The sequence below is a fragment of the Ascaphus truei genome, chromosome 18 (genome assembly GCF_040206685.1).
Source record: "Ascaphus truei isolate aAscTru1 chromosome 18, aAscTru1.hap1, whole genome shotgun sequence".
Classification (NCBI taxonomy): domain Eukaryota; kingdom Metazoa; phylum Chordata; class Amphibia; order Anura; family Ascaphidae; genus Ascaphus; species Ascaphus truei.
In genome coordinates this window covers 19217340-19245066 of record NC_134500.1, presented here as the reverse complement: position 1 = coordinate 19245066, position 27727 = coordinate 19217340, and the positions used below count along the sequence as shown (strand labels likewise).

At 41.4% G+C, this 27727-nt stretch overlaps 1 protein-coding gene across 3 annotated transcripts in view; it reads right to left on the bottom strand.

Annotated features, from left to right (window-relative positions):
* Nucleotides 1-12185: 12185 nt before the first annotated feature.
* CGNL1 (cingulin like 1) overlaps nucleotides 12186-27727 on the bottom strand; it is an 84072-nt gene continuing 68530 nt past the window's right edge. For all 3 annotated transcript variants that reach the window (XM_075575784.1, XM_075575786.1, XM_075575785.1), the window contains exons 13-19: nucleotides 27001-27162; nucleotides 26101-26190; nucleotides 19260-19343; nucleotides 18696-18820; nucleotides 16476-16584; nucleotides 14223-14386; nucleotides 12186-12842 (exon numbers count right to left, since the gene is read on the bottom strand). In XM_075575784.1, the coding sequence (XP_075431899.1) occupies nucleotides 12710-12842; nucleotides 14223-14386; nucleotides 16476-16584; nucleotides 18696-18820; nucleotides 19260-19343; nucleotides 26101-26190; nucleotides 27001-27162 (867 nt within the window). In that variant the 3' untranslated portion in view covers nucleotides 12186-12709. The remainder of the gene's footprint in view (nucleotides 12843-14222; nucleotides 14387-16475; nucleotides 16585-18695; nucleotides 18821-19259; nucleotides 19344-26100; nucleotides 26191-27000; nucleotides 27163-27727) is intronic.

The window sequence follows — 27727 nt, the reverse complement described above, 5'->3', positions numbered from 1 at the left end:
GAATCCAGGTGCAAAGTACTTTTTTTTTCCAGTTTTGCCCTGAAATACTTTCTAGGTAAGCTACAGGCCTATCGGAACCAGCTCCTCACCCCTACCACATGCAGCACTTATCACCTGAGATCCAACTCCAAAAGACTGTTCACTGTTCCAAGGTTCAACAAAGTACCCGGCCGCTCCTCCTTCTCTTACCGTGCACCCCAAAACTGGAACAATCTACCGGAGACTCTCACAGCCGCCACCAGTCTGAGTTCTTTAAAAACTTCAGCTGTCTCACATTTTAATCTTATCTGTAACTGTTACATAGTAGATGAGGTTGAAAAAATACGTACGTCCATCAAGTTCAACCTATGCTAAATTTAAACAACAGATACTTTATCCTATATCTATACTTACTTATTGATCCAGAGGAAGGCAAACAAAAAACCCCATTAAGGGGAAAAATAAATTCCTTCCTGGCTCCAAGAATTGGCAATCAGATTAATCTCTTCCCATGTATACTTATTTGGTATATCCCTGTATACCTTTCCTTTCTAAAAAAAGATGTCCACCTTTTTTTGAACAAATCTATTGTATCTGCCATCACAGTCTCCATGGGTAATGAATTCCACAGTTTAACTGCCCTTTCTGTAAATAACCCTTTCCTTTGTAGCTGGTGAAATCTCCTTTCCTCCAACCTTAAGGAAAGGCCCCAAGTCCTTTGCTCTGCCCGTGGGATGAATAGTTCTTTTGAAAGCTCCTTGTATTGTCCCCGAATATATTTGTATATAGTTATCATATCCCCCCCTTAGACGCCTCTTTTCTAATGTAAATAAATCTAATTTAGCTAGCCTCTCCTCATAAGTTAGATTGTCCATCCCCTTTATTAATTTGGTGGCTCTTCTCTGCACTCTCTCTAGTTCCATAATGTCTTTTCTAAGGATTGGTGCCCAAAATTGTACTCCATATTCAAGGTGTGGTCTTGCTTTGTAAAGGGGCATAATTATGTTTACTTCCCTTCCATCCATTGCCCGTTTAATGCAAAATAAGATCTTGTTTGCCTTTGCAGCTACTGCATGACTTTGGGCACTATTGCTAAGCCTGCTGTCTACAAGCACTCCTAAATCCTTCTCCATCAAGGATTCCCCCAATTTATCCCCATTTAATTTGTAAGTCGCCTGTTTATTCTTGCATCCCAAATGCATAACCTTACATTTATCTGTTAATTGTCTGTTAAATAGGCCCGTAACATATTGTTCTCAACTGTCCATTAAATGCCTGTAAATATAACGATGTATTGTCATTATAACTCTGTGCCCAGGACATACTTGAAAACAAGCGGTAACTATCAATGTATTACTTCCTGGTAAAACATTTTAGAAATAAACGAATAAAATAAACAGTAACATGTAAAAATAGACGACTGGGGATTGCTGCAATTAGCTAAAAAAAAAAAGTGAAACCCTGGTACTTGTGTGTGTAGCCCGCTCCCCCCGTTTTCCTTCCCTTACCTCCGCTGCCATGGGGGATATTGTGGGGAGGTGCAGGGGGCGACGGGTTTGCTGACGGCGCCCTCTGCAGCGCGCCAGCATGGTTAGTTGCGCACGCATTCACGAGGCTCGTGCATGCGCCGAAGGTGTGCGGCGGCCATGTTGGGGTTGGCGCGACAGTTCGCGCGCGACACGACGGCCATTACCAGTTGCGCAGCACGCTATGCGCACGCGGCCCCTGTGTTGTGAAGGCTTCGCGGGGACTGCAAGCCCCATAATGCACAGGGGCAGCAGTCAGCTGATAGCAGACAGCCAATAGGGCTGCAAGGACCCCTGCTCAGGAAGAGATAGAGTTTGGCACGCGGAGGAAGAGAGGAGGAGTAGGGATCCGGACAGAGAGGGTACAGGTAGGGTCCAGGGAGCAGTGCTCTCTTGGACTAGGCCAGATATCCCCAGATGTCCCAGATAGATCCCCTGAGTCCCAGTAGATACTGTGAGCTGTGCATACTGTAGAGAAAGGCCTCAGCTAGGGACCCTTTCCCAGTAGTGAGAGAGAGATATGCTGCAGGACCTTGCCTGGAAGGGAAGTGAGGCCTGTTGCCAGCGAGCAAGCCAAGACTCTTAAAGAGAGACTATTTATAGGGGTACCATCCAGCTGGAAGCCCCTCCAGAGGCATCAGCCTAAGGACCCATCCGGAAGTGTAGCCGCAGATTGCGGCACAGAACCACGCCACAGATCTACGGAGTCCTACTAATTGTCCTGGTCTGGACTGAGACCAGGGAGGTATTAAACACGTGCACCAACGGGCCCCATCACATCAGTGTTGCGCGCTATCCCATACACACTCTTTGGGGGAGGGAATAGCTGGTGGGCACTCAGGAGTTAATTGCCCTGGCACTCCAGTACTGTGGGGGTCCCAACCGGGAGTGGTTATTGTGGGGTGAAACCCTGCGGGGTTGGGTTATGTGGATGGTGTATTATTTGTGTATAGTAAATACTGTTATCATATACCGGTATTGTATTGTATGTCTTTATTTATATAGCACCATTAATGTACATAGCGCTTCACAGTAGTAATACATGTGGTAATCGAATAAATAACAGATAATATAAATAACAGATCATGGGAATAAGTGCTTTAGACAAACATAACATTAAGGAAGAGGAGTCCCTGCCCCGAGGAGCTTACAATCTAATTGGTAGGTAGTAGAACGTACAGAGACAGGAGGAGGGAGTTCTGGTAAGTGCGTCTGCAGGGGGCCAAGCTATATGTATCATGTGTTCAGAATGTTCACAGTGCCAAGTACTGTGTGTATTAGTTCCGGTGACGGGCTCCTCCCACCACGTTGGGCTCCCTCGCCGGTGGAGGCGCTGCACTTAAACGATAAGCATACCCCAGGCTTCCAGGGGCGGAGGCTCAGGCCTCCTGGTAACCCGAACAGGAGACAGCACCACAGGTAGTTTCTGTACCCCGGGGGTACAAGGGCTTCATGTGTATTTGTGAATTCTAGAGAGGTGCGAACTGTTCAGGGTTTGGGCAGCAAATTATATTTGAGGAAATAGCAACATTTTCACTTTATTAATGAAAAAGGCTACAAAATGTATCCCCTTTTTTCAAAAATTGGTGGAAAGTTGCCATTTTCACAACTTTTTCTTGGGTTTATTAAAAAGGAAAATAAAACTCTCTCACATCACCAATGTGACCTGCACATCAGAATCCACTGACTGCAAATATTAGGAGAACTGTGCTTTTGTTTTCTGCAAAAATGGCACATTTTACAGAGTTCACAAACTTTTGAAAACCTTGGCACATTTCTAGTGAATTTATATTAACCAATGAGGCCCACAAGCTAATAGTACAACTCCATTTCCCGTCAGCAGGTGGCACTGTTCTTCCACAATACCATCTCATCAGTTCATTTATCTTCCGACCCGAACCTCACAAAAGACCACATTTATTTATAACAATGTTTTACCAGGAAGTAATACATTGAGAGTTACCTCTCGTTTTCAAGTATGTCCTGGGCACATCCCCATTAACACTATTTACTTCAATATACTTGCATGGTTTAGTACATAGTGTAACCCAGGGGGGCGAAATCTTTTCCCCCTGCTGGCTTTCCCCCTCTCCTCCCGCCCCCCACTCTTACCTTGATTCAGAAGTCTTGGCGTCATGCCGTCACGTTGTCATGGCAACGTGACCACATGACCCCGCGGCGTCAAATGACGCCGCGTTGCATGGCGACTCATCACCGGGAGCGTCTGAATCAAGGTAAGTAAGGTTTACAGAGGCCCTGCAGCTCCCCCAGCATTAATTTAAATGCCTTCGGGAAGTGTGCGGGGGTCCCTGTAAACCCCGCGGCCCCCGCAGCGAGTCTCGCCCCCCCCAATTTGCGCACCGCTGATGTAACCTATTTTAGTTTTGTGTCATTAAGCATAATGAAAAATGTACAAGAATATTTTTTGCCAAAACCAAGCGGGACGTAGAAAAAAAAACCTACTCTCACCTTCAGACGTCCTGCCATATCTCGGAGAGAAATGTATGCGTGTGCTGTGTCAAGATATCGATTATAGATTTAGAACAACCTTGTAAAATACAGAAGATACATTACAATTATAAATCATGTCAGATGGATCAATAATTTGTGGCAGCAACCTTGTTTGACCCTCAAACTTTCCGCTATCCATTGTGATAGATGACACATGGAAGTCTGAATGGGTAACAAGCAAAGTGAACAAGTGAATATCACTTTGTTGATTTAGCAGGTACAAGATGTTTGCAATACATCATGAGTTACCATTTGTTACTAGATGTTATACTGTAGATGTGTATCATTCCCTGCAAAGTACAATTACATTCCATTAAACAATTCCAAGCAGGCCATTTTTTTTACGTCGGTTTGAAGCAGGGGCTCTCCTGAGCTGAACCCTATTAATTTCTGCTCCGTGACCCCCTGCTTCCGCAGATACAGACCTCCGTAGGGAGATGCCGGTAAGCTGCTCCGCTCGGCTGTCAGGGTTCATGTAGTGGCGAAGTTTCAAAGTTCTCCGTGCTCTGCTGGCCAATGGGAAGCTACGATGTCATCAGGTTCAGCTTCCTATTGGCCCGCGTGATGCTGGAGCTTTAAACTTTGCTGAGATACCGGCACCCCCTTTGGGGGTCATTTTCTTGGGAAGTAGGGGGTCTCCGGAGCTGAAATAAAAGGGGTTCAGCTCCGGAGACCCCCTGCTTCAATCCTAAGTAAAAAAAAAAAAAAAAAATAAGAAAATAAAAAAACAGGTTGGATTGTTCCTTTAAGAATCATTGTGTTGAATATCATTTGAAATGTTTATAGGAATAAATGATCATGCATAACAACGATCAGAAAGGTGATTTAAAATAAAACCCCACAGGAGACCATGTCAAATCTTGTTGCTTGGATGCCTCTTTCCTCACCACCATAATACAGATAAGACATTATTTATGACTTCTTTGATCACAATCCTTTAGATAATTAGATATCCTTTTACTGTCACTAACAAAAATCAAAACCCAGTGGTCACAGCACTAGCAAGAGAGATAAGAGAGATACTGATCAATCTTGTCACATGCTTTCCCTAAATAAACAGAGCTTTATCGCCTTGCATACTAATAGCTGTCTCTTGCATATATCACACCGACACTTCTTTTCTAGCAGTTTCAATCTCTTCTTGAAAGCCCCACTCCTATTTCGTAACATTTGTTAGATTTGTAATAAAGTGAATTCGCACATCTATACCATTTTCAACAATTGTTTCATTCACACCAAAGTGAGCAAATGCAAATGACGTTGTGCATATTTTTATTTATATAGCACCACCAATGTACGCAGTGCTTTACAGAATTAGCTAGTACAGGGAGATGATATACATGTCATTAAACAGGAAGTTAACAGGAATTAGGAAGACCTCACCCTGTAGAGTTTATAATCTCAATGGAATAATGGTAGAGAATACAATAGGTGGAGAACACAATAGGATTAAGTGCAGTACAAGTTACATTCGAGAGGGCAAGTAAGGGCTGGTCCCCGCTGGCTACTGCAGCGCCCGCTGTGGCGGACGCTGCAGGGACGAGAGCTCTCCCCTCAATGGCGCCGGGCCCGCTGCGAGGGGGGGCGGCAGCACTGTGGCGCGAGTTGCTCCTGCTCTCAATAGAATTGAGTACAGGACTCGCTACGGAGCGCTAAGCCACGCCCCCCGGCAGTTCAGCCAATGAGGGCGAACCTGCCGGATGATGTCATGGCCGCGCCCCCGTCACTCCCTCGCCACGCCCCCCCCCCGGTCTTTTGGTCTGCAGCTCCCTGCAGACCGGGGAATCGGCTGCGGGCGCGCGTGCAGCGGAGGTACTGGGGCCTCAGCCTAAGTGCATTAGGAGTGCGAGGAGTAGCCACGGGCCCAAAGTAACAAAATAGTTTGCTATAGAGGTGAGATTGCAGGTGTGATTAATATGTGGAGGGATATGGATTAGCGATGGCTGGGGGGTGGGGAGCGAGTTTCTCAAGTAGGGAAACAAAAGTGAGAAAGATTGCAGACATGTAAGTGTCGTAGAGACAGATAGAGCAGAGAGGAGACATCCGTCAGCAGAGCAAAAGCGACGAGAATGTGTGTAGCGGGAAATGAAAGCCGGGATGTAAGAGGGGGTGGAAGAATGTAGAATCTTGAAGGAGAGAAATAGAATGCTACAGTTAATATGGAGTTTGATGGGAAGCCATTGGAGAGATTGACATAGGGAAAGTGAGATCATTCGCACAGCGGCTTGTTGAATAGAGTGTAGAGTATGGGCTTCGAACGTGGGAAGGTCAGAGAGAAGAGAATTGCAATAGTGAAGTTGGGAGATAATGAGGGAGTGTTTCATTGTATCATTGTAGAGCGACAGGGGAGATTTAGCAATAGAATTAATGTGAAAGATGGAAAGGGAGGAGTTCAATATTACCGCGGCCTGTACCGATTATGGAATAGTTTTCTTTGCAAAGTAGTGCCGAGTATTACATTGGGTGTATTACTCATATTTAGTGTTCCACACTTACGTTTTTATTTGTAATGACATTTTCTGTGTTTATTTTACCAACATTAAAACCTGGATGAAAGCAGATTAATTAAAAAAAAAAAAAAAAAATGAAGAAAAATCTGGAGTTTTTTTCGTTTTTTTAACGACAGTACTTGTTAATATTCATACAAACCCAACATTGTTCACTGCTTTCAAATTAATTGAGTCTGTGCTTATTCGCATTACAAATTTTTGACTTTGCTGGGTTTGCCGACCCCCACCATTTGTTCTGTGTTTTATACGAACGGCTTCAATCTCACAGTTGCAGAACACACAACGATTGCTTACAAAATAGTGTTGAACAAAAAAGGTAGCTGGAAAAAATATTGAGTGGGTTGATAACCAGGTGGAAATCAGTAAAAACTGAATGGCTTTAATTAAAAAAAAAATAATTCAAAAACAGGTCATTTACCGGTGAAAAATCGGTGCATACTGAAAACGTGGAACACGCCTAAATTACAAAGCAACACTAACTGGGTTATGTTAATGAGCAGATCGAATCATACACAGACACAGGTGTAGAAACGGAAAATCTGGTGCAGGGGCTTTCAGGAATATTGCACACAAAAATGGAGACTTCATTGATTGACTGAGTCTTTCATCCAGTACAAGAAAATACAAGGAGGTTTACTACATAGTTGTATAACATGGTTATGATTATAACTCACAAGATGTCACTCCTGAGGGCTGTCATTGTTATGCTTGAAATACTTCAAAGGAAATGTAAAATAATGTCATGTTAAATGTTAAGCTCCATTCATGCTGTAATATATTGTAAAAACAATTATTTCTTTCATTTTCATTTACATTGTTCACATTTTGTTTATACTTTGGATGATGAAACATTGCATAAACAGGCTATGCGTTCCTGTATTCCTCATTTTGTCATGTTTCCAAACTATGCTGTATACAGAGTGGCTGAACACCTCCCTTAGAGGTGGAAAGATGACAAATATCGGCTCGGGCGATTTGTATCATACCGCCCCTCCTCCTATGACATGGAATCATGCGATGTTGCATTGTTATGGCAACATGTCGCTATGTGACATTGCGGCCTCATTTGACGCCTGGTCATCATGACTACCCAACGCTACAGGAGGAGATGCCTGCTCGGAGAAAGTAAGACACACCGAGGCCCTGTCCTCTCCGTCGACAATCAGTTTAATTGTTTTGGGGAAAAGTGAAAGGCCTCTGTAATCAAGCACTCCTTACACTCCCCCCCTTACACCTCCCTCTCACTCACTCCAACACCCCCCTGTAGGTTGTCCATAACTCCCAGCAAAAAACGTGACAAATGTTGCGCATGTGCAGTTGCGAGCACCGATCATGCATGCTCGGCTGCCAAGTGCCAATCACGCATGCACACGAGCAGCCAGCAAGGGCCTATCACGCATGCGCACCCAGCGCCAATAGAAAACCGGGGCAGAGGCCTAAAAACCAGGACTGTCCCAGCTAATCCAGGACATCTGTTCACCATTCCCCCCTGCCCTTGCCAACAATCTTAGCTTGGGATGAGGAGGTCTCCAGGGACTCCGCAACTCCCTCCTCCGGTCGGGCAGAATTTGGACCCAACTTCTAGCGCCAACAGTAGGAGGGAGAGGATTGCAATGACCACTGGGCTGCCGCATGGGGAGTCACCTGCCACTGCTCCTGTGGAACTGCAGCACAGGCACACTGGTGCAAACCCAATTGGACAATCTGCCCCAGTCTCCTTATATACCACTGCAGTTACACTATAAAACAGTGGCTGCTTAACCCTCAGAATATCGGAGTCCACAGCCCCTCCAGCTCATCGCAAACGTGACTGTTCCTCATAGCAATGACGTGATTGCGGCGTCACTGATGACGGAAATGGAAGAGTTCTTCTCCTCTGTTTCCCTTCCTACAAGATTGCGTTATGGAGCACAGAACATGATCTCTACTAGAAAATGAGCTAAAAAAGCCCAATGATGCCGCAGGGTCATGTGACGTCACACATGTCAAATGATGCTGCGCGAGGTAAGGAGGGGGGCTCAGAATGGAGAGGAGCGTGTGGGGGGGGGGGCCGCAGCAAAAAAAAAGTTTGCGCCCCTGCTTTAGTACATGGTGGCTACGTCAGGGGACACTCAAATGGTTAAACATGTGGCATATACATCTTTATATTTTGTGGACAATATGGAATATTAAGATGTGGATAAAGACGTTGTTTTGAATATGTGGCACGGCTTAACCAGATGACATTTAAATGATCATATTATATACTATACTGTAATAAATGCATTAGGTCAGGTTGGCCAACTCCAGTCCTCAACGTCAGTTTTTAAGGATATCCCTGCTTCAGCACAGGTAGCTCAATCAGTGGCTCGGTTAATCTTATCCACCTGTGCTGAAGCAGGGATATTCCTAAAACCTGACCTGTTGGTGGCCCTTGAAGACTGGAGTTGGCCACTCCTGCATTAGATGAATGGAACGGAGATGTTCCTGAGCAAGGGGAAGGCCACTTCACAGCATATTGAATAGCCGTAATTGTGTTAAAAGTGTGCATAATTTGCATGGGGACAACTACAGATTAAACGTGCAGAGAAGATGGGGAACAAATTGGTCTGACATTTTACATTCCTTGAAAAAGGTTTAAGTGCCCATTCAATCAAATAAGTCCCTTTACATAAAATGCCCCTGATGAAGTATACAAAACTTTGTCCTGTTATTCTAAGATTTAACAAATCTACAACCACACAAAAAGCCTGCAGGCTCAACGATTTGTAATGAACACAACACTAACTGCAGAAAGCATTACATAACAGGTCACATCCCCAATTAAAAAAAGCAGCAACAGTTTCATCTTATGCAAATGTTATTTATAGCAAAGAACCAGTTTTAATCATGTGTTTAAGCAAACGTACAGGCAGTCCTCGGTTATCCGACACAATGCGTTACTCAAAATGGCGTTGTAAAGCGAAACGTTGTAAAGCGAAACACGTTTTCCCATAGGAACACTGTTTAAATGAGCGGTTCCGTTCCTGAAGGCATTTTTAACACTAAAATACACCAAATATTTAATGCAGGCAATAAGATATGCAGCACACACATAAATTATATAGTGTATATACTGTATTATATATATATATATATAATTATAATATAATAAATAATATATTATATAGTATATTATATATATATACGCTCTTACGACGCTTTGCAACATTGTTTATGTGAATGTGTGTGTATATATATATATATATATATATATATATATATATATATATATATATATATATACACACACATACACAACGTTGCAAAGCGTCGTAAGAGCGTTGGATAAGCCGTTTTGGCGTTGTATAAATGAACTTAGGTATGCATTGCACAGCGTTGGATAAGCCATTCGTTGTAAAGCGAAGCGTTGTAAAACGAGGACTGCCTGTATTGTGCAACAGACTGTGCATTTCATGATGATATATATAAGGGAAATAATCGTTTATGACAAATACGAACCACAAAGATGGACCTTGTTCTGCGGCCTTGTTTCTTATATTCCTTCGCAAACTACGTTAAAGTCTTAATTGACGATGTATCAAGGCAATTTTTGAGCCAATGTATCAGACTTTGCAAATTAAGGCGTATCAGTAAAAGGAGTTACCCGGCATATATATTATCATCCGAGAAAAAGTGTGCGAATCCCTTGGTATTCTCACATATTTCAAACCTAAAATGTTATTAGATCTTAATCTAAGTCCTAATAACAGATAAAGATCACCTGATCAAACAAATGACACAAAAACCATGATACTTTTCCCACATTTATTTATCCACAAATGATTCAGCTTTCAATATCCATGTGTGAAAAAGTATGTGAGCCTTTAGATTCAGTACCTGGTGGCGCCCCCTTGAGCAGCAATGACTTCCACTAAGTGTTTCCTGTAACTGCCGGTCAGCCTCTCATATCGGTTTTGAGGAATATTGGCCCATTCCTCCTTACAGAACTGCTTCAACTCAGTAATATTTCAGGGCTGCCTTGCATGGACTGCTCCCGGGTAGAATGACTGTGGTCTTGAACTTTCTCCATTTGTAGACTGTCTGACATTGGATTGGTGGAGACTGAAATCCTTAGAAATGGTTTTGTAACCCTTCTACACTGATGAACATCAAGAGGAAGCTTCCAAAGAGGAAGTGAATGTGACGCCATCACGCAGTGGGGAGCGGACGTGACAACGGAAGCACAGCCAGCTACGGATGCTCACCAGTCCTGCACGGTGTGTGTTCCTTTTTATATGTAAGCAGGAACATCTCCTTTTTTCACCCTGAATTTTTCCATCTATAGTTCTGAGAGGGTTGTGATTTGGGAATACTCCTTTAGTGCATAAACTGTGTGGGTCTTAGATCTATCAGGATCTTTTTATTATATCATGTAATATATTTGTGTGATTTTTATGTAATACTGAGTCAATTTATAACGTTTTTCAATTTTGACTGATGGTTTTTCCTTTTTTGCACTTCCTTTTTGTGTACGTTTTCTCAATTAAACTCTTAATCACAGACCAATATTTATGAATAGCTGGACAGTACCACCAGCTTTGGGCCATATCCCGCACCCTCTCCATCACTGATCAGAGGTCTCTGCGTATATCTGTTTCAATAGTTTGGGTGTGAGGTACCATCTGTACATCATTTTGTATATATTTTCCCTCGTAGTTGTACATATAGATGTTTTAGACGCATTTTCCCAAATATCCTCCCACTCCTTGTATGATTTTTCCACCCATAGATCTCTAACCCATTATCCCACGTATTTGTGTTCGAATGACTCAGTTGAAGGAAATCAACTCGTGATACAAAGTGGTTTTGAAGATTTAAGAAATATTTTCTGTTACAGAAGTTCTCGAATGTCGTGAGGTCTGGGAACTTTCCACTAGGGGAGGTGGGTTTAATGAAGTGTTTGAACTGTATATATATGAATAAATCCATATTTCTTTCGTTTATATTTCTGACATAGCTCCTCAAATTTTCGAATCTTCCCCTTTCCCGTGAATTTAGTGGTGTCTACTTTAAATTGTGGTTTCAGAGAGGTCTCTTTCTCGGACAATAAAAGAGCTGGAAAGCCTGCTGCGTTACTACATATACTTTCTAAATCTGCCCACCTGTACTTTTTGGTTTCTGAATACCAATATCCAGTTAGTCTTAATTGAGCTACTAAATAATATATTTTAACATCTGGCGTTGCTAGGCCTCCCCTTTCCCTGGGTGCTAGTAGAATGGATCTGGCCACTCTTGGTTTGTTACTTTGCCGTATGAATGGCATAATTCCGTTTTGTACATCTTTTATTTGGCTAGCTGGGACTCGGAATCGGGAGGGTCTGAAAATAGTATAGGATTCTCGGTAACATGTTCAGAGGATGTGACTTTGTAGATGGTTGCTGTAACAACCAAAGGATGATCAGTACATTCAAAAAAATAATGATAACAAATGGTATTAGGAGTTAAAAAACAAAATAGCAGACAGTATTATCTAATACTACAGAACTGAATAATTTAAAAAAAAAAAAAAGGATTTTGAATGTTTTGCTGCTTTAAGGACTTTGAATTGTTTTAACCATTTTAATGAAGTTCTAAAATTAAACATTACGACTTTACGCCGTTGCTGAAAACATATACTTTGAAAGAAAAAAAAAACACGTCAGCAAAATGTTCCTTTAATAGAGGTAACAACACTAATTAGAAAAACATAACATTTCATTTGATAATGGAAAGATAAAGGAGATCATGAAACAGATTTTACAACAATGCAATGCAAGAATCGAGACACAATAACCAAATATTTACACCAACATGGTATCTGTCTATTTTAATTATTAAATAGCTCTGGTCTGCGTAAAGAAAAGAAAAAAATAGCATTAACTATAGGTTTTTTTCCGATTCGTCATCTGTAACAGTTTTCTAGGATAATTTGTATGGCAAATTTAAAATCAAAGTATATATCATGTATTATTTCAAATATAATATTTACATACAAGAATTCTTAGGACTGCAAACTGTAGAATCAGTTTGTTTCCAACGTTATGCAATAAAATATGTATTTATCAGCCTTGCTGTGGTCTGCTTGTAGCATGTTGGATCCAGCTCAAAAGCACATCAAAAGTTTCCAGGTATATATATATATATATATAAAAATATATTTTATTGTCCAAAAATATATTCATTCTAGGTTGTTAGACCATCGTCTCTAGAATATTTATATACAGAAGGGGCTTCGTAAAGGCTCTCTCCATCAGTGCTGAAATCATCGTCATCCTCAAGGTCATTCAGCATTTTGCTGGGGGAGCTCTTGCGTCGGCTATAAAAAAAAATAGAAATATATTTTGATGGAAAATGTATTAATGCCCATGTAAAAAAGAGAGAGATTTGTAAAGATCTGGTTTCAAGGGTTGTAGTTAAAGAGGACACTGAGAATATATTCTACAGGTGTTGTATAACAGCTGGAAAGGCTTATAGGGTCTGTAACAGCCAGAGCTGTTGGACAGGTAATGGTTAATCCCTTCCTGGAGGATGGCAGAACTATTAATGAGCCCAGCTCAATGTAGCAAGGGTTTAAGAGAGACAGGAAAGGGAAGTGTTTTTCTGTCTCCCTGGTCTGCATACAGACAACATGTTAGGGTGACAAGGTGTTCTGGTATAGCTGAAAGTGTCCCGGTTTTTAGGGCTCTCTCCCGACTTTTTCGGGTGCGGTTTCTGGATCCCCCTGATGAGCGCCGACTGCGCATGCGTGAAAAATGGTTACCGACTGCACATGCCCGATTGACACTTGCTGCTCGTGCACATATGCGATCGGAACTTGCCAACTGCGCGACCAGTACTTTCCGGCTGCTAATGCGCATGCGTGATTGGCAATATCTCTGATTGTGCATGTGCAGTCGGCATGAGCAGCCGGCAAGTGCTGATCACGCATGCGGTCAGCAAGCGCTCTAGGCAACCCCTGCGTCTCACATGTGGGAATAAAAGGAAGATGGGGGGAGCGGGGATTTGGAATGCAACTTTCACCTACAGGTAAACAAACACAATGTTTTATCATTCTGTAATTCATACGCGACTTTCAGCCTTCTTTATATATCTTTACTTGTTTATTTATTTTCTCTAAAAGTGGCAGACAAAATTGCAAAATTACCAAAAAAAGCTGATTACATTAGGCAAAAATCAATGAGCTGAAGTGCCTTTTCCGCCTATAGTGTCACAAAGTTCATGCTTTAGAGAGCAGTTTTTTCTTTGTCAGTTTACTGTTGTAGCTTTGGTAATCAGTATATCTGGTGACACCTGCTTTATAGAAATAATTTTTCACTTTTATCTATAGCAGGGGAGCTTAACTCCCAGTCCTCATTGTCACCCCTCCCCACCACCAGGTCAGGTTTTCAGGATATCCCAGCTTCAGCAGAGGTGGCTCAATCAGTCACTGCTTCAGCACAGGTGTTTCAATCAGAGGCTCAGTCTCAGAAAACCTGACCTGGAGGGGGGGGGGGTGCATATAGACATACGGGACCTATACGGTACACAGAATAGAACATACGTACAGTTTTAGGTTATGCACGCACCCTAAACAAGTTCTCTATTTATTTTCACATGTTCCAACAGTTCCAAAGACCAATAAGCTGTGAAACCGTGTTAAAGTTAATAGGCAGCATAATATATTACGGGCAATTATTTTGTTAGATTTAAAACGTACCTAAGCTCCTTCTTCGCAGTATTCAGCTGGCCTTGTAGCTGGTCGTTTATGTCAATTTGCTCTTCCAAATCCCTCTGAACCTTCTTTTTGGCGCTTTCCAAACGGTCTATTTCTTCTTCCGCTTCCTCAACTTGACGCTTCATCGATTTCAAACGCAAACTTAACTAGAGGTCAGAGAAGACAAACATACTATTTAACAAGGTTCCCACGCTTCTCATACAAAAAGGTGTGGCTGATAGATCTTTTATTTAATATATGTTGACATAGATCCCTGTAAGTGTAACATGGCTTTACTATACAACTGACAGTAATGTCATTTTTATAGGTTAATAGCCTGATGGTAACTACAGAGGAGTTTTTCCACTAGGTATTACTAAGGGAGTGGCTCAGTGAGTAAAGACACTGGCTGGCACGGAGTTTGAAGCAGGGGAATCTGGTTCGGCCCGGTGTCGGCTCCTTGTGGCCTTGGGCAAGTCACTTTATCTCCCTGTGCCTCAGGCACCAAAAACAGATTGTAAGCTCCACGGGGCAGTGACTGTGCCTGCAAAATGTCCCTGTACAGTGCTACGTGAAACTAGCAGCGCTATACAAGAACATGCCATTATTATTATTATGGGGCTTATGCTACAGCTGCTGAAGCCAATTGGGCCGTTTTTCGGATTAAATTCCACAAGTCCATGGGGAATTTCGTCCGAAAATTACCTTTTTGGCCACGTCGGTGGATATAGAAAAAAAACAAAAACCTAAATGTTCTATTCCACGGTCAGACAGTTGAATTTCTTAGGAGCCTCTGCATGAGGAAGTGTTTGTTAAATAAGTGGTTTATTTCTCCTTATCCCACCCTGTCCTTATCAGATAATCAATCAGGATGAGGTGAGGGGGAATCTACTGTAGCTGTACAAGCACTTGCTGAACGCGCCAAAGAGAGCCACCAAAGGAAAATCAAACCCCCTCCCAAGTGTAACTTTACAAAATAAGGTCAAAATGCTTACAGGTGTCAGATTTGGGTTTAAAAAAAAAAAGTCGTCAATTACTCAGACAAGATTCCTTTAACATGTCACTGGAGTATGTTCACTTGGGTCCTATGAGAGATTGCCCCTTTAAAACGCCTTGTGTCCTGCACAGCACTAACATTTTAGAAACTTGTAATCAAAGCCAGAGCCTTCAGTAAGAGTAAAAACAAAGCACTTCCATAAACTGCATCACATTATTCTGTAGAGGGGAATAGTTGAAGACTCCTATCCCACAACGTAAATTATTTCAAGTCTATACAGTACGTTTGCAGGAAAGTGAAATCGTTTGTTGCTCGCAGTAATTATTTCATCATTTAGTACTACATGAACCAACAGTGCACTTCTTAGCATTGCAGGGAAAAGGGAGACCAAAAAGCGCACCAGCACAAACGGAGCAGGAAGAACCCAGGACAAAAAATGATTAAAAGGGCACTTTAATGTGACAAAAGACCCATCCAACGCGTTTCGAACGTCACAGCGTTCTTTTTCAAGGATTTTATATTTATAGTTTATATGACACAATAGGTACTATAACAATTGTTAGTACCCTGGTACAGTGGTCTGGCTTATTATCATTTTGAGATATACCTGCATTTGAGCGCTTCAGCTATTTTCCACACTTCTTAGCATTGGAAGGATTCAGTTAATTGCCAAAACACCAATAATTTGTAAACAAATGTTCAGTTTATGGATTTTAAAAATGGTGATACTATAATAATATAGGTGAAAGAATATGTTGCTCACAGTAATCATTTTATACTTTAGTACTGTATGAATCTGCAGCAAATTGCCTTGCAGGTGTTTCTGCTGTTAGAAGTACTGTACATCAAATACAAATATCACTTGTGAGCACAATAGCATGTCTCAGACAAGTCTGCAGCCCTGCCTTTCCCGATGATCACCTAGCATGCAGGGTTTCCACTGAAGCTAAGGATTCTGGGAAATGACATGGAAATAAGCACACAGTCACCTTTTGCTTCAAATATATTTTAACATGGAGCCCTGTAAGCATACACCTGCCGTATCACGCAGTTTCCAGCACAGCTGTGCTGTTAGAAGGGTAAGAGTTTAGCAAATGACTGAAGGTCGAAAGACCGTAGACTACCAAAGGCCAAATGTGAAGAAGTAAGCAAAACTAGACTTGCAGAAAAGAAAAATGACTCAAACCTTGTCCCCAATCAGAATGTTAAAGGCTGTAAGCATTGATGAATAAGAGCAGCATTCTTTACGTCTTCTCTACCTGATCTTTTTGATCTGTTAACGTGAGGTGCTCATCATCAACTTGCATCATTAACTCCTTCACCTTCCTCTCCAGCCGGCGGTTGTTGAGTTGGAGACTTGCCCGATCCCTGGGAAAGAGGGAAAGCACATTATTTGAATGTCGAACAGAGAATTGTGGCAGCTTTTTTTTCAGTTTGCACTGCTCTTTTTACTCTGAATACAGATCAAATGTGCAATTCCTTTAATATTATATAATATTGGAATTAGGAATTGGGTTTTATTTAGGTTCGCACAGAAAAACACCACCGACTGATCTCCTTGCAATTTTGGTTAAAACCAATAAAAAACAAAAATTAAACACCCTTTTCTATTAAATTCCACCTTTTGTGGCATCCCCTCAACAGGTAGGGGACGAAGGCATCACGTGGGAGAATAGAAACTAAAAATAAAAAAAAGTGTACCGATAAACACCAAATTTAAATGCCTGTCAATTTTCTTTCATGGTTATCACTGCTTTTTTTTTTTTTATGAAAACCCTTCTCAAAATATACACCAATATTACGGGGGAGAAATAAACACTAAATACTGGAAACCCGAATTAGAATATAATATTCAAATGTCTATTTGTACCAGAACGCACATGCATCTTTGGTGACCTTTTCTCTTGCCACTAGCTATAACCGAGATCATTGACAGTCTAACGTCTATTTTCGCAGGAGAGACAATTATCTGTCTTTGGCACCCCTTAATCATGGAGTGTGGTATGATTTGTCTTATTACAACAGTGACAAATACGTACCTGTTATTATTCAGGATATATGTCATCTCATGATAGTTGAAGGACTTTATTAAAAATGAGGCTAAGTGGAGACCTGTTTGTCAACCCTCTCTGGGATGCACAGGGGATATTTAAAGACTGTAATAATTTCTTTGAGGCTGAAAGCCCAGGATCTGGCTATTCTCCCCAGCCTTCTAAAACCACAAACATTTCACTTTTATTGAACCATCAGTGACAGGCCCGTCCCCAATTAAGCCCTCTTTGTAGCTCTGCACAGACACGGGAAGGGTTTTACCTGTCAAACTCAATTTCTTGTATTTTTAACAATTTCTTACCAACGTTAACCTCAGAAGTACCAGATTGATTAAAATCCTTAATATCCCCCGTCATTTTTATTACAGCAAGTAATTGTTCAATTGTCTCTCTACACAGAATCCAGAAGGTCTATTACAATAGTAAGACGGAATGAACAGGTTCCCTTAATCAGTTCCTAAGAATAAAAAAAAAATGGCACACAGTAGATAAAAGGAAGGACAGAAATAAAATGAACCCTAGTCAAAGAAGGGGATTAGAATAGGCAGGAGGATTATTCAGGTATTTTAGCACCTGAGTCAATTATAGCTTTCAAGTCAATGGAGATCAGCTGCATCGGACAATATAGAAGTACCCCCCTCACAGTTAACTTAAATCAACAGTGCCCTCTACTTGGGAACTGAGTTTACTGACAAAATAAGTAGTAACACTAGAAGGCTAATTAATGTCAGCACTCCAACTTGGGTAACAGAGATTCAAATGGAAAACAAAATGAGCTACGATTCTCTGCCTGACAACTTTAGAAGGCCCTTGGGAAACCATTGGGAAGAGAGACAAAGGGAAGCAGAATAGGATAATAGTACCACTCAAGGGCAGGGTTTCATTAGGCATGGGGTGCTCAATTCCAGTCCTCAAGCCCCACTATCCCACCCTCCCCCAACAGGTTAGGTTTTCAGGATATCTCAGCTTCAGCACAGGTGGCTCAATCAGAGGCTCTATCGAAGCAGACGCTGATTAAGCTGCCTGTGCTGAAGCTCATATATCCTGAAACCCTGGCCTTTTGGGGGGGGTGAGGGGCTTCAGGATGGGAGTTGTGAGCCACTGCATTGGGCTACTGGTGGCTGCATTCCAATTGAGAGCACTAGTGATCTTTTAGGCATTTTACAGCTTTCCACATTGCTGGGGCCCTCTTATTAGCTGCTTACCTCCTTTCCTGCTCCATGGTTTCCCTTCTGGCTCAGTCCCTTAATACCAGGAGGAGGAATTCTCCACTGCGACTAGAGGTCAACAGCAGTAGGTAACACTACTATGTATGTTCTGAACTATAAGCTTCCATTGAGAAATCAGAAAACCTGTTCTGACTTCTTTCTCCAATACATCTCTGTACTGTACGTGTAAAATACACATTCTATATAAATAATGCTCCACCTTTCTTCATTCTCCAGGCGCTCTTCCAGCTCTCCTATTCTTACTTCCATTTGATTGACAAGCCCATCTTTATTAGATCTGTGTGAATTTTCAAGATGAGCTATTCTGCTCTTCAGATCTTTGTTCTAGAAAAAGAGCAAGAGATTCAAGACAATTAAACAAGATCCAGCTGTAAATGTTATATAAAAGGAATGTACCCTATTCAGACACTGTGAAATGTTCCAACAATATCCTATAAATACATACATTGTTTAATCTATGTGCTCCCAAAGCTAGGTCTTCTATTGCAGACAAACCACGCTTAGCATTTCAACCTCCCACGCTGTGTTACTCAAGTCTTTTTCTATACTGTCTGCATTTACCGCCTATTACATTCCTTGTTATATCTGTACGTTTATATTGACTTTATATACAAAGTAACATAACACCATAACATCTTCATACTAGTTCCAGAGCCGTGCGACTGATCAGGATACTTACCGTGGGTTAACGCACTACATAATGTGGCCGTTGATTGCAGTAACCATGTACAGTATACATTAAATGAAAGGGTAAATAAATTACCTGTCTTTCCAGTGACATTTTATCGCACTCCAGATCTTGCTTGGCTGCTCTTTCCTGCAGCAATTCCCCCCGCGTTTGTTCAATCTGACATGGAGAATACACATTTAGATTATGTTCTTATTCTTCTTAACCCATCACAGCAAGGGAACCCATTATTACAAAGCAATAAGTTACAGTTCCCCATCTCCGAAAATATTCAATGAACTAGGCTACATTCTGTTTGCCCATTTGAACACTTTAGTATTTAGTTCTTCATAGCCAGGAAAGAATTTACAGAAATGACTGAAGAGCGTAGATGACAAAACCTCTTAACATAATGAGGATACATGATCCATGTGCCCATGATAATAAGTGCCATTATGAAGTTAATCCATGAATGAAGTTGTAAAAAGGCTGCGTTAGTTCAGTTGCGATAGTGCAGAGTAAATGAGTATTTCAGTATTAGGTGATACCTTTTGTGTTTGAACTAACAATTGTTATTATGAGACAAGCTATCGAGAGTTCTCCTCTCTTCCTCAGGTCAGCGATACTGATTTACAAGGATCCCATAAGGTTAGCACAGATGTAGACGGGGGAAAAAAACCTCATGGAATCCTTGTAAATCAGTATCGCTGACCCGAGGAAGAGGAGAACTCTCGAAAGCTTGTCTCATAATAACAATTGTGAGTTCAAACAAAAATGGTATCGCCTAATACTGAAATACTCATTTACTCTGCACTAAAGTTAATTCACAGATCTACTTCTTTATACATCAAAGGACAAAATGTCACTGTGCACATTATCAAATTCCTACCGTATTATCCATTTTTTGTGCTAATCACATGCCCCAGAGGTCATCTAAAAAAAGAACTTCTACATTTTATGAGTACAAACTACCGTAACAATGCATTCAGAATCACGTATGTTGCTCTAGCCTCTTGTAAAAAAAAGTGCCCTCACATTCCAGAGCAATGAGGTCACATTAATCACACTGGACTATGAATGCTCACATACGCTTATTTCTAGCTAAAAGGAAGGGGCTCTTCATAGTCTTTTAATTGCAATGTACAGAACAGACTTCAGGTGCAATCACTCTACATTACACTTTTTCATACGACTTCGTCCTTTTTGCAGTAATAAAAAGGATTGTGGGAATATATTTCTCCCCTTTGTAGGGGGTTTAATCTTTAGAGACAACAGGAGTTCAACAAATTGAATTCCTAGATACCATTTATATTAGTGGAAATCTGATAGCCCTTGTTTTGAAAGGAACACAACAATTAAACCACAGTAGTGAGGCAAATGTGCTCAATACTGCTCGCCTCCTGATATGTAATGGATTTGTAATGTAATGCTCTTTTGACTAGTACCATAATATTTTTGGCAACTGTAGCAAGCCAAAATACAACCACTTTGGTTGCAGAGTGATTTCTACCCAGAACAAACAGAAAAGTGTATTTAGTTATAATCCGCAGTTGAATTGGCTTAGAAAAGTAGTGATGCTGTGCACTAGTTATAAAAGATCTTCTGTATATTTATGAAAGATTAAATATTGTGGCAAAGCGCTCTGAACTGTGTTTTAAACAGATCTAACGCATTATGATTGAAAAATAGAAAATGCACAGAAATCCCTCTCTCTGGAAAAGGAAGTAGAATTAGGAAGAAAGGAAAAGGAAGTGGAATTAGGAAGGAAGGAAAAGGAAGTGGACAACGTTTGTAAATTGAAACAAATGCGGTTTGTAAATACATAAAATTTTATAACTAAATTCCACATTTACCACATTATTGTTTTTTATAGTACATCACTGGTTATAACTAAATATACCCCTTCACAGCAAACAAAATACAAAAGTAATCTCTTCCATTTATTAGCAAGCAGAGAAGAATACATCGTTTCAGATCACATGAAGAAAGGCCAGTACCGGTAGTCCTCGCTATCCAACGTTTCACTTTACAACGAATGGCATATCCAACGCTTTACAATGCAACCCTATGGGCCATTTTTCGACGCTGGAATGCGTTATCCAACGCTCACCGCCACTGATTAACATGGGACTCAATTTACAACGGTTTCACCATCCAACACTACTTCCAGAACGGATTCCGTTGGATAACCGAGGACTGCCTGTATGGAACCTGAAACATTGCACTCTCCACTGCTCTCTAATTAATGGGAGATACTGCACTACGGAATCTGTGAGCAAGAGTCCTACTTGGAATCTCGCTTGGGAAACTCTGTTGCTTTGTGTTTTTTCAGTCGGTCTTGTGCCGGCCACACATTCAGAGTTTCTTTCCCACCGACTTTGTTTTCCCCAACATATGTTTTTCTTATTACACAAAAAATTACCATGTTTGATAGTTCAGTTCATTTCTGCATTTTAGAATTTAACGGAATCCCAAAATAATCGGCCAGAAACGTGTGTTTGTCACACTGTATATAGTTATCAACTCGCTCCAAAACAACTGCCCAAACTGAGCTGCTGTCCTTCCCCAAAATATTTTGGGATGTACACCGCAAATGAAGCCACTGTTCTAAATCTTAGAAACAATGACGTATTTTTAAACTGCTAAATTATTATTTCCGCTCAGTGAAAATGACAGACATTTAACACACTTCTAAGAGAAAAGGGCTGACCAGCTATACACTCCCCCAAAAAGACGAGGGGATATTTCACACAGAGAAAAAAAGAAGAAATTAATATGTTATGGATTGTATTGCTTTGCACGTTTGTTATAAAGTAATTTTAACTCCCATGCCAATGAGAGCCAGCAATGTATTACTGCACAATGTGTTGCAGATTTCTCTGGCAGCTGAGCGGTTCGTGTTTTGAATGCATTATTTTTTACCCACAGAGGAACGACAAATACTGTAGCGTTCAACAGAAGTTATCACAGCTGGGCTTGGTGAACACTGAAAACAAAGTATTTTCAATGAGGCATAATACCCCTTAGAGAACCGTCGTGGATTTAATAAACAAAACGCGTGTTTGTGCTAGACCCAGAATTAAAAACAGCTGGTTCGCCTCCTCTCGTTAATGAAACCACACCATTTCATTTCTTTTCAATTATTAATATCAGAACGCTTGGAACGATCAGTTCAGGTCTTTTTAAACCAGTTGGTGATCCTACAGTTCTCAGCACCACCGAGTTTAATATAAGCGCACACTGAGGAGCGAGGAGGGGGAGCAGCGGCAGTAATGGGTATATATTCACTCTCTCCAGACAGCCGACGCCAAAGAGCCTCTGGTTAAGGGAAGACGACCAAACTTCATTCATGGCAAAGGGCCTTCGTTTGTGCGTTTTCATTTACTCGTTTCATGCACCTGGGTGCCCGGAGAGGAACAGGTGTTGGGAAACCCACCGGGAATGCTGTGCAGAAGAAGAAGAAAAACTCCCTAGCAAAGCCACTGTAACGTTATCCTTTTATATTTACGTGGTATCCATAGAAACTGTCCTTTCTCCCACGGTTGCTGGAAAGAACATTGCAGTCAGCAGGTTCTAGTTTATTTAAAAAAAAAAATTCACTCCAAGGATAGTTTCTAATTAACCCCTTTGTCAATGTCAGTAGAGTTTCAAATTGGAGTCCCTTCAGAAATCAAAGGGGTTAATTAAGGATATAAAATGTATGACCAGTGCTGAAGTCGAGATATCTTGAAAACCTGACCTGTTTGGGGTGGGAGTCTTGAGTACTGGAGTTGAGACTCCCTGCTGTAACTTGTCCTGTATACATATCAACCAATGAATACAACCATTAAATAAGTGGCATTCAATGACATGCGGATATTTATAAAGTGCAACATCAAAGAGAAAGGAGAGAGTCACTGCACACATCTTACACATTTATATAAAGCCAACAAACTGTTCAGCTTTTTTTGTAATTTTTATATAGAGCATTACAGGTTTACGCTGCCAAGCAGTTACTAGCTTCTGTTCTGGTTCTTTACATCTCTACCTATTCCCACATGTAGGTGTGTATATTATTTTCTTTATTACCGATCCTCACAAAGTAACTTCTTTCATAGTCAGAGCACATAATTACAGGCAACAAACCCCGAATACAGTGGCGTAACTTTTTTTTTTTTTAAAGCGCCCACCCCCCTCTCACATGCTTTCCTCTTCCCTCTGTCGAACTCAACCCCCTCCTCTCTAAGTCTTCCCCCTCCTTGCTAAACCCGGGATGGGGAGCAATAACCCCTATCACGTGTCTGCGGGAATCTGGGGCCAAGCAGGCAGATGCGCAAGTTCTGCGCCCAACTTCTGGGCGGGCTCAACTTATGGCGTCGACTGGGACATAGGTTTACCGGCAGAGGGGGGACCATGCGGCGTGACGTCACATGCGCGTTACCATAGCAACATAGCATCAAATGATGCTGCGCCGCACTTAGCAAAAGGGGGCGCGAGCACGCGGAGACACAAGGCAGGGGGGCCACAGGAGCAAAAGTTTGCGCTCCCAACCTTATCTTATCCCAAATCTTATTGCCTACTCAGAGTATTGCTAACAAAACTGGTTGCCCTATACCAGGTACTATAGTGTGCTGAGCGTGTGGGGGGAACACACGCTTAATAAGGCCTCAGACTGAACCTCCCGAGCTGCAGGCAGCAGCAGCAGATACTGCAAGATCTTCCAAAGTCATGCCCCACCGTTTATTTCTGCTGTAATTGATAGCCACTGCATGCCACCTGCGCCAAGGTGCAGTTTGAGGCCTAAGAGCGCAATTCCCACACGTGCTCAGGGACCATCTACACTGCCGAAAATATGAGGGGGGGGGGGGGGAGGGCAACCGCTTGGGGACACCTTCGCAAAACCCCTGTTGTGAATCACTGCACTATACATACACCTGATTACATGACACCCCTGGTCCTACCCCCTATAAGTGTGTGTACATGTTTTCGGGATACATTTGCTAGTGTATATTACCCATCACTGTGCATAAAAAGGACTAACAAGTTCACAAGAGCTGACAATTGAGTTTTAACCAGGTTCGCTCGCAGTACACATACTGTACGCACAGTCATACACCCCGAAGCACAGGAAACTGAAATTACAACAAGCATAAATCCTATTAGTTTTTTAAGCTATCACTTTACATTTGCAACCTACAAAATGATCAAGTTTTTTTTTTATTGTATTTTGCTCGTAAAGAAAGCGTTTGACTGAGCGTTCCTCCGGGCCCTCTAAAATATTTTATTTGTAAAGAAAAGTTCTTATATTTGTAATCAGTAAGCTGAAAATGTTGTAGCCGGATTTATTTCCCCCAACCCCCAACAGTCTATATGTTCCAGCTATTCGGTGACATACCGCAGGGGTGCCCAACCTTTCCCCCCTGCGCCCCCCTATCTGCACTGCCCCCTTGCTCCCGCCCCCCCTCGTTACCAGGTCTCCGGCGTCAAATGACGCACCGGGGTCATGCGACGTCACGTGTCCCCGCGGCACCAAATTTGCAGAGGCCTCGCGCGATCCCCCGACATTTCATTTTAACACCTTGGGGAAGAGCGCGGGACCCTGGCTACCGCCGCACCCCCGACACATACCGCACATTAGATCATACTAAAACCGTTCTCATACTTGCCAGTGTAAGCAAGATCATTTCCGATCGTGCCATTCTGAGAGGAAAAGGTACAGATACAATTCTTATTGCACCAAAGATTTTGGTTTCTGGGATGTGTTATAGATTCACACCGCATAGCACTAAATATACCTTATGCGGTTTCCTCCCAGCTATAAAAAAAAGTTACTATAGACGGTGCAAAGTGTACTTAATTAACAATTTTATAGACTTTATTTGTAGCATTTGAATCAGACAGAATTGGAGTCGTTGGAATGATACAAATAGTGAATGTGCTATACTCTTGGGTGCATTTGAAGGCACAATACCACAATTTGGAGTTGCAAATGTTACAAGTGCCTTCCATGATTTTTGTTTGCAATTATAAAGCTGTTAGAAGGCCTATTTAGTGACTCAAATGCATAGAATACTCAAGAGAAAAACAGAACGCTTTGGACGTAGAAATACTCTCTCTGCTATCTATATAATCGGTGTGTAAACCAGCTGTGTTGTGTTTTTCAGGAAGATGCCAAATTCATTATAATTAAGTTATGCTCTGAACTGTAATTTAATATAGAGATTAGTAAAACCATAACAGGATATTGCTAGGTACACAGACACTGAATACCGTACTTAATCTACAAAGAATACCACACAATTATATTTCTCCTAGTTGGGTGGGATTTCCAACATATTCCCTATCGTTGGGCATTACAAATCTTTGTAAATGACTACATTAAGGGAGACGCTGTGGCCTACATTTAATCTGTAATAGTTTCACACTAAATATACTGTATTTTCCAAAACGCCTCTCAACATACGGTAAATCCTTAAAGTTTTTGCAACAAGGGAAATGATATGAAATTGCAATTCTGCATACATTTGTGAACATAATAAGGTTAAAGCTTCAGCAACTCCGTAACCGGGAACCCACAAAAACCCTATATGTGGTCTTCGTTTTTTCTATATACACAGCGATATTGGATACAGCAACTGGAAGATTAAGTGACTCTTCATACTCCCCCCCCTCCCCCGGCCACCTCCAGAAAATATACATCTAACCCTGTACTATGGTTTTATTTTTCCTGCACCCGTTTACTAAAAAATAAAAAGTATTTTTATTTGTATACAAATCAGTTACATTGTAGTAAAATATGGATTTAAGACATCTTCTAGACCACTTTTAATTATGTGCTTAATGTACCTGCTGTTTGCCCCCCTTTGTTTACTCTCTGGGGCTATACAATATGTCCGCCTCTCTAACATGTATTCCTGTGCTTAAAACGAACCAATGTGACCAACTCAGACAGACATACCTGTTCCCGGCATCGCGTTATCCTCTCCAACAGTAGATCTGAATTGTTCTTCTCTTCATCAAGCTCAATTTCGAGCTGGGACATCTTGTCCTAAAATAAACACACCCTTTTTATATTTTAAAAGTCCAGCGTACCAAACCAAAGAGGAATGGCCAGGAACATTACCAAAACGTGTTGTTACAATGAGGATTGATTTGCTGGCGAATGTTGCTGTAAAGAATGACAAACCCCAAAGGACTTCAAGGAACAGATTGGAGTAAATGTAGCATCCGTCTGATCTGCAAGTGAGCATATTAAAGGTGTGAGCAGGGGGTCTCGAGCTGAACCGCGTTCATTTCAGCTCCGGGGACCCCCTGCTTCCAGAGATGCTGTCCTCCGGAGATGCTGCCGGTTACATCCCTGGCGTGGGGAAGAATATGAAGGGTTAAATGTCCAGTGGCGCGGGAACCAATAGGAAGTCGCAACATCATCCTATTGGTCCGCGTGACACCGAAGCGCTAAACCAGCATAAGGCTTGGTCCCCACTGGCTACTGCAGCACTCGCTATGGTGGGCGCTGCGGGGACAAGAGCTGCCTCTCAATGGGGCCGGACCCGCAGTTTACAAACTAATGTAAAAAAAATCTGATGTGTTGAAAAAAGTTTCAGGGATAAAAAAAATTGAGTGAACCATCAGCCAAGAACCAATATTGAGGACACATTTTGCTTCTTTATTTCTGGAATATTTGGGAGACGGTACATGCCTATATTCTTTAGCTGCTGATATTTAGTATACGTAAATATAAACTCATAACTGAAGTAAAAAAAAGAGCTAAATGTAAAGACTTACAGTTAATACATTGTTTCACACCCATGACTGCATTGCCATTAGCAAAAACAAATAATGAGATTCATGGTTATACCTCCATCAATTTTATTTGTCTAACCCGATCATCCTTCATATGAGTTTTAGTGTCCAGTTCATACTGAAGGTCTTTAATGGTCTGCTGAAGAAGGTGGTTTTTAGTTAATGCCTCATCATTGGCTCCCTGGTGGTCTTGCAAATTCTCCTCCAAATGTCGAACCTAAAATGACAAGGACTCATTGGAGTTAAAAGAAAGATAAAGATTAGTTAACACTGTATTAAAAAAAAAGTCCACTCTCCACAGTTAAATATACTTCTATCTAAAAGTACGTGAAGCTTAGAAATTAGAATTGAAAATATATTTTCCTGGTCATCCCAGGTTTGCAAAACTACACTCCATTCCATCTTAAAGAAACTCATAGAAACCCCATAGAACAATTCAAAAATGATGCTAAATATGTCTCTGTGTCACAAATTGGAATGATCAGAGGTCTTCAACTGGGGACTTCCTGCTAATTTCATACTGCTTTCTTATTTTCATACCAGTGCAATTTCTCAAACTGAAACTCACTTGTAAGTAAAAGGTAATGACCATGTATATGGGACAGAGGTTAGAAATGTTTGCAATATAATATAATTTTTTTTTAAAGTCTTTCAATGTATCAAAAAGTAAATGACAATACATGTGTAGTCTTTCTAATCCCAATTTTTGTTTTTGCCCCTTTAAAAAATAGTTACAGAGCCCTGGTTTAAAAAGTATGTCCGAGTCCCTAGGTAGGTTGATA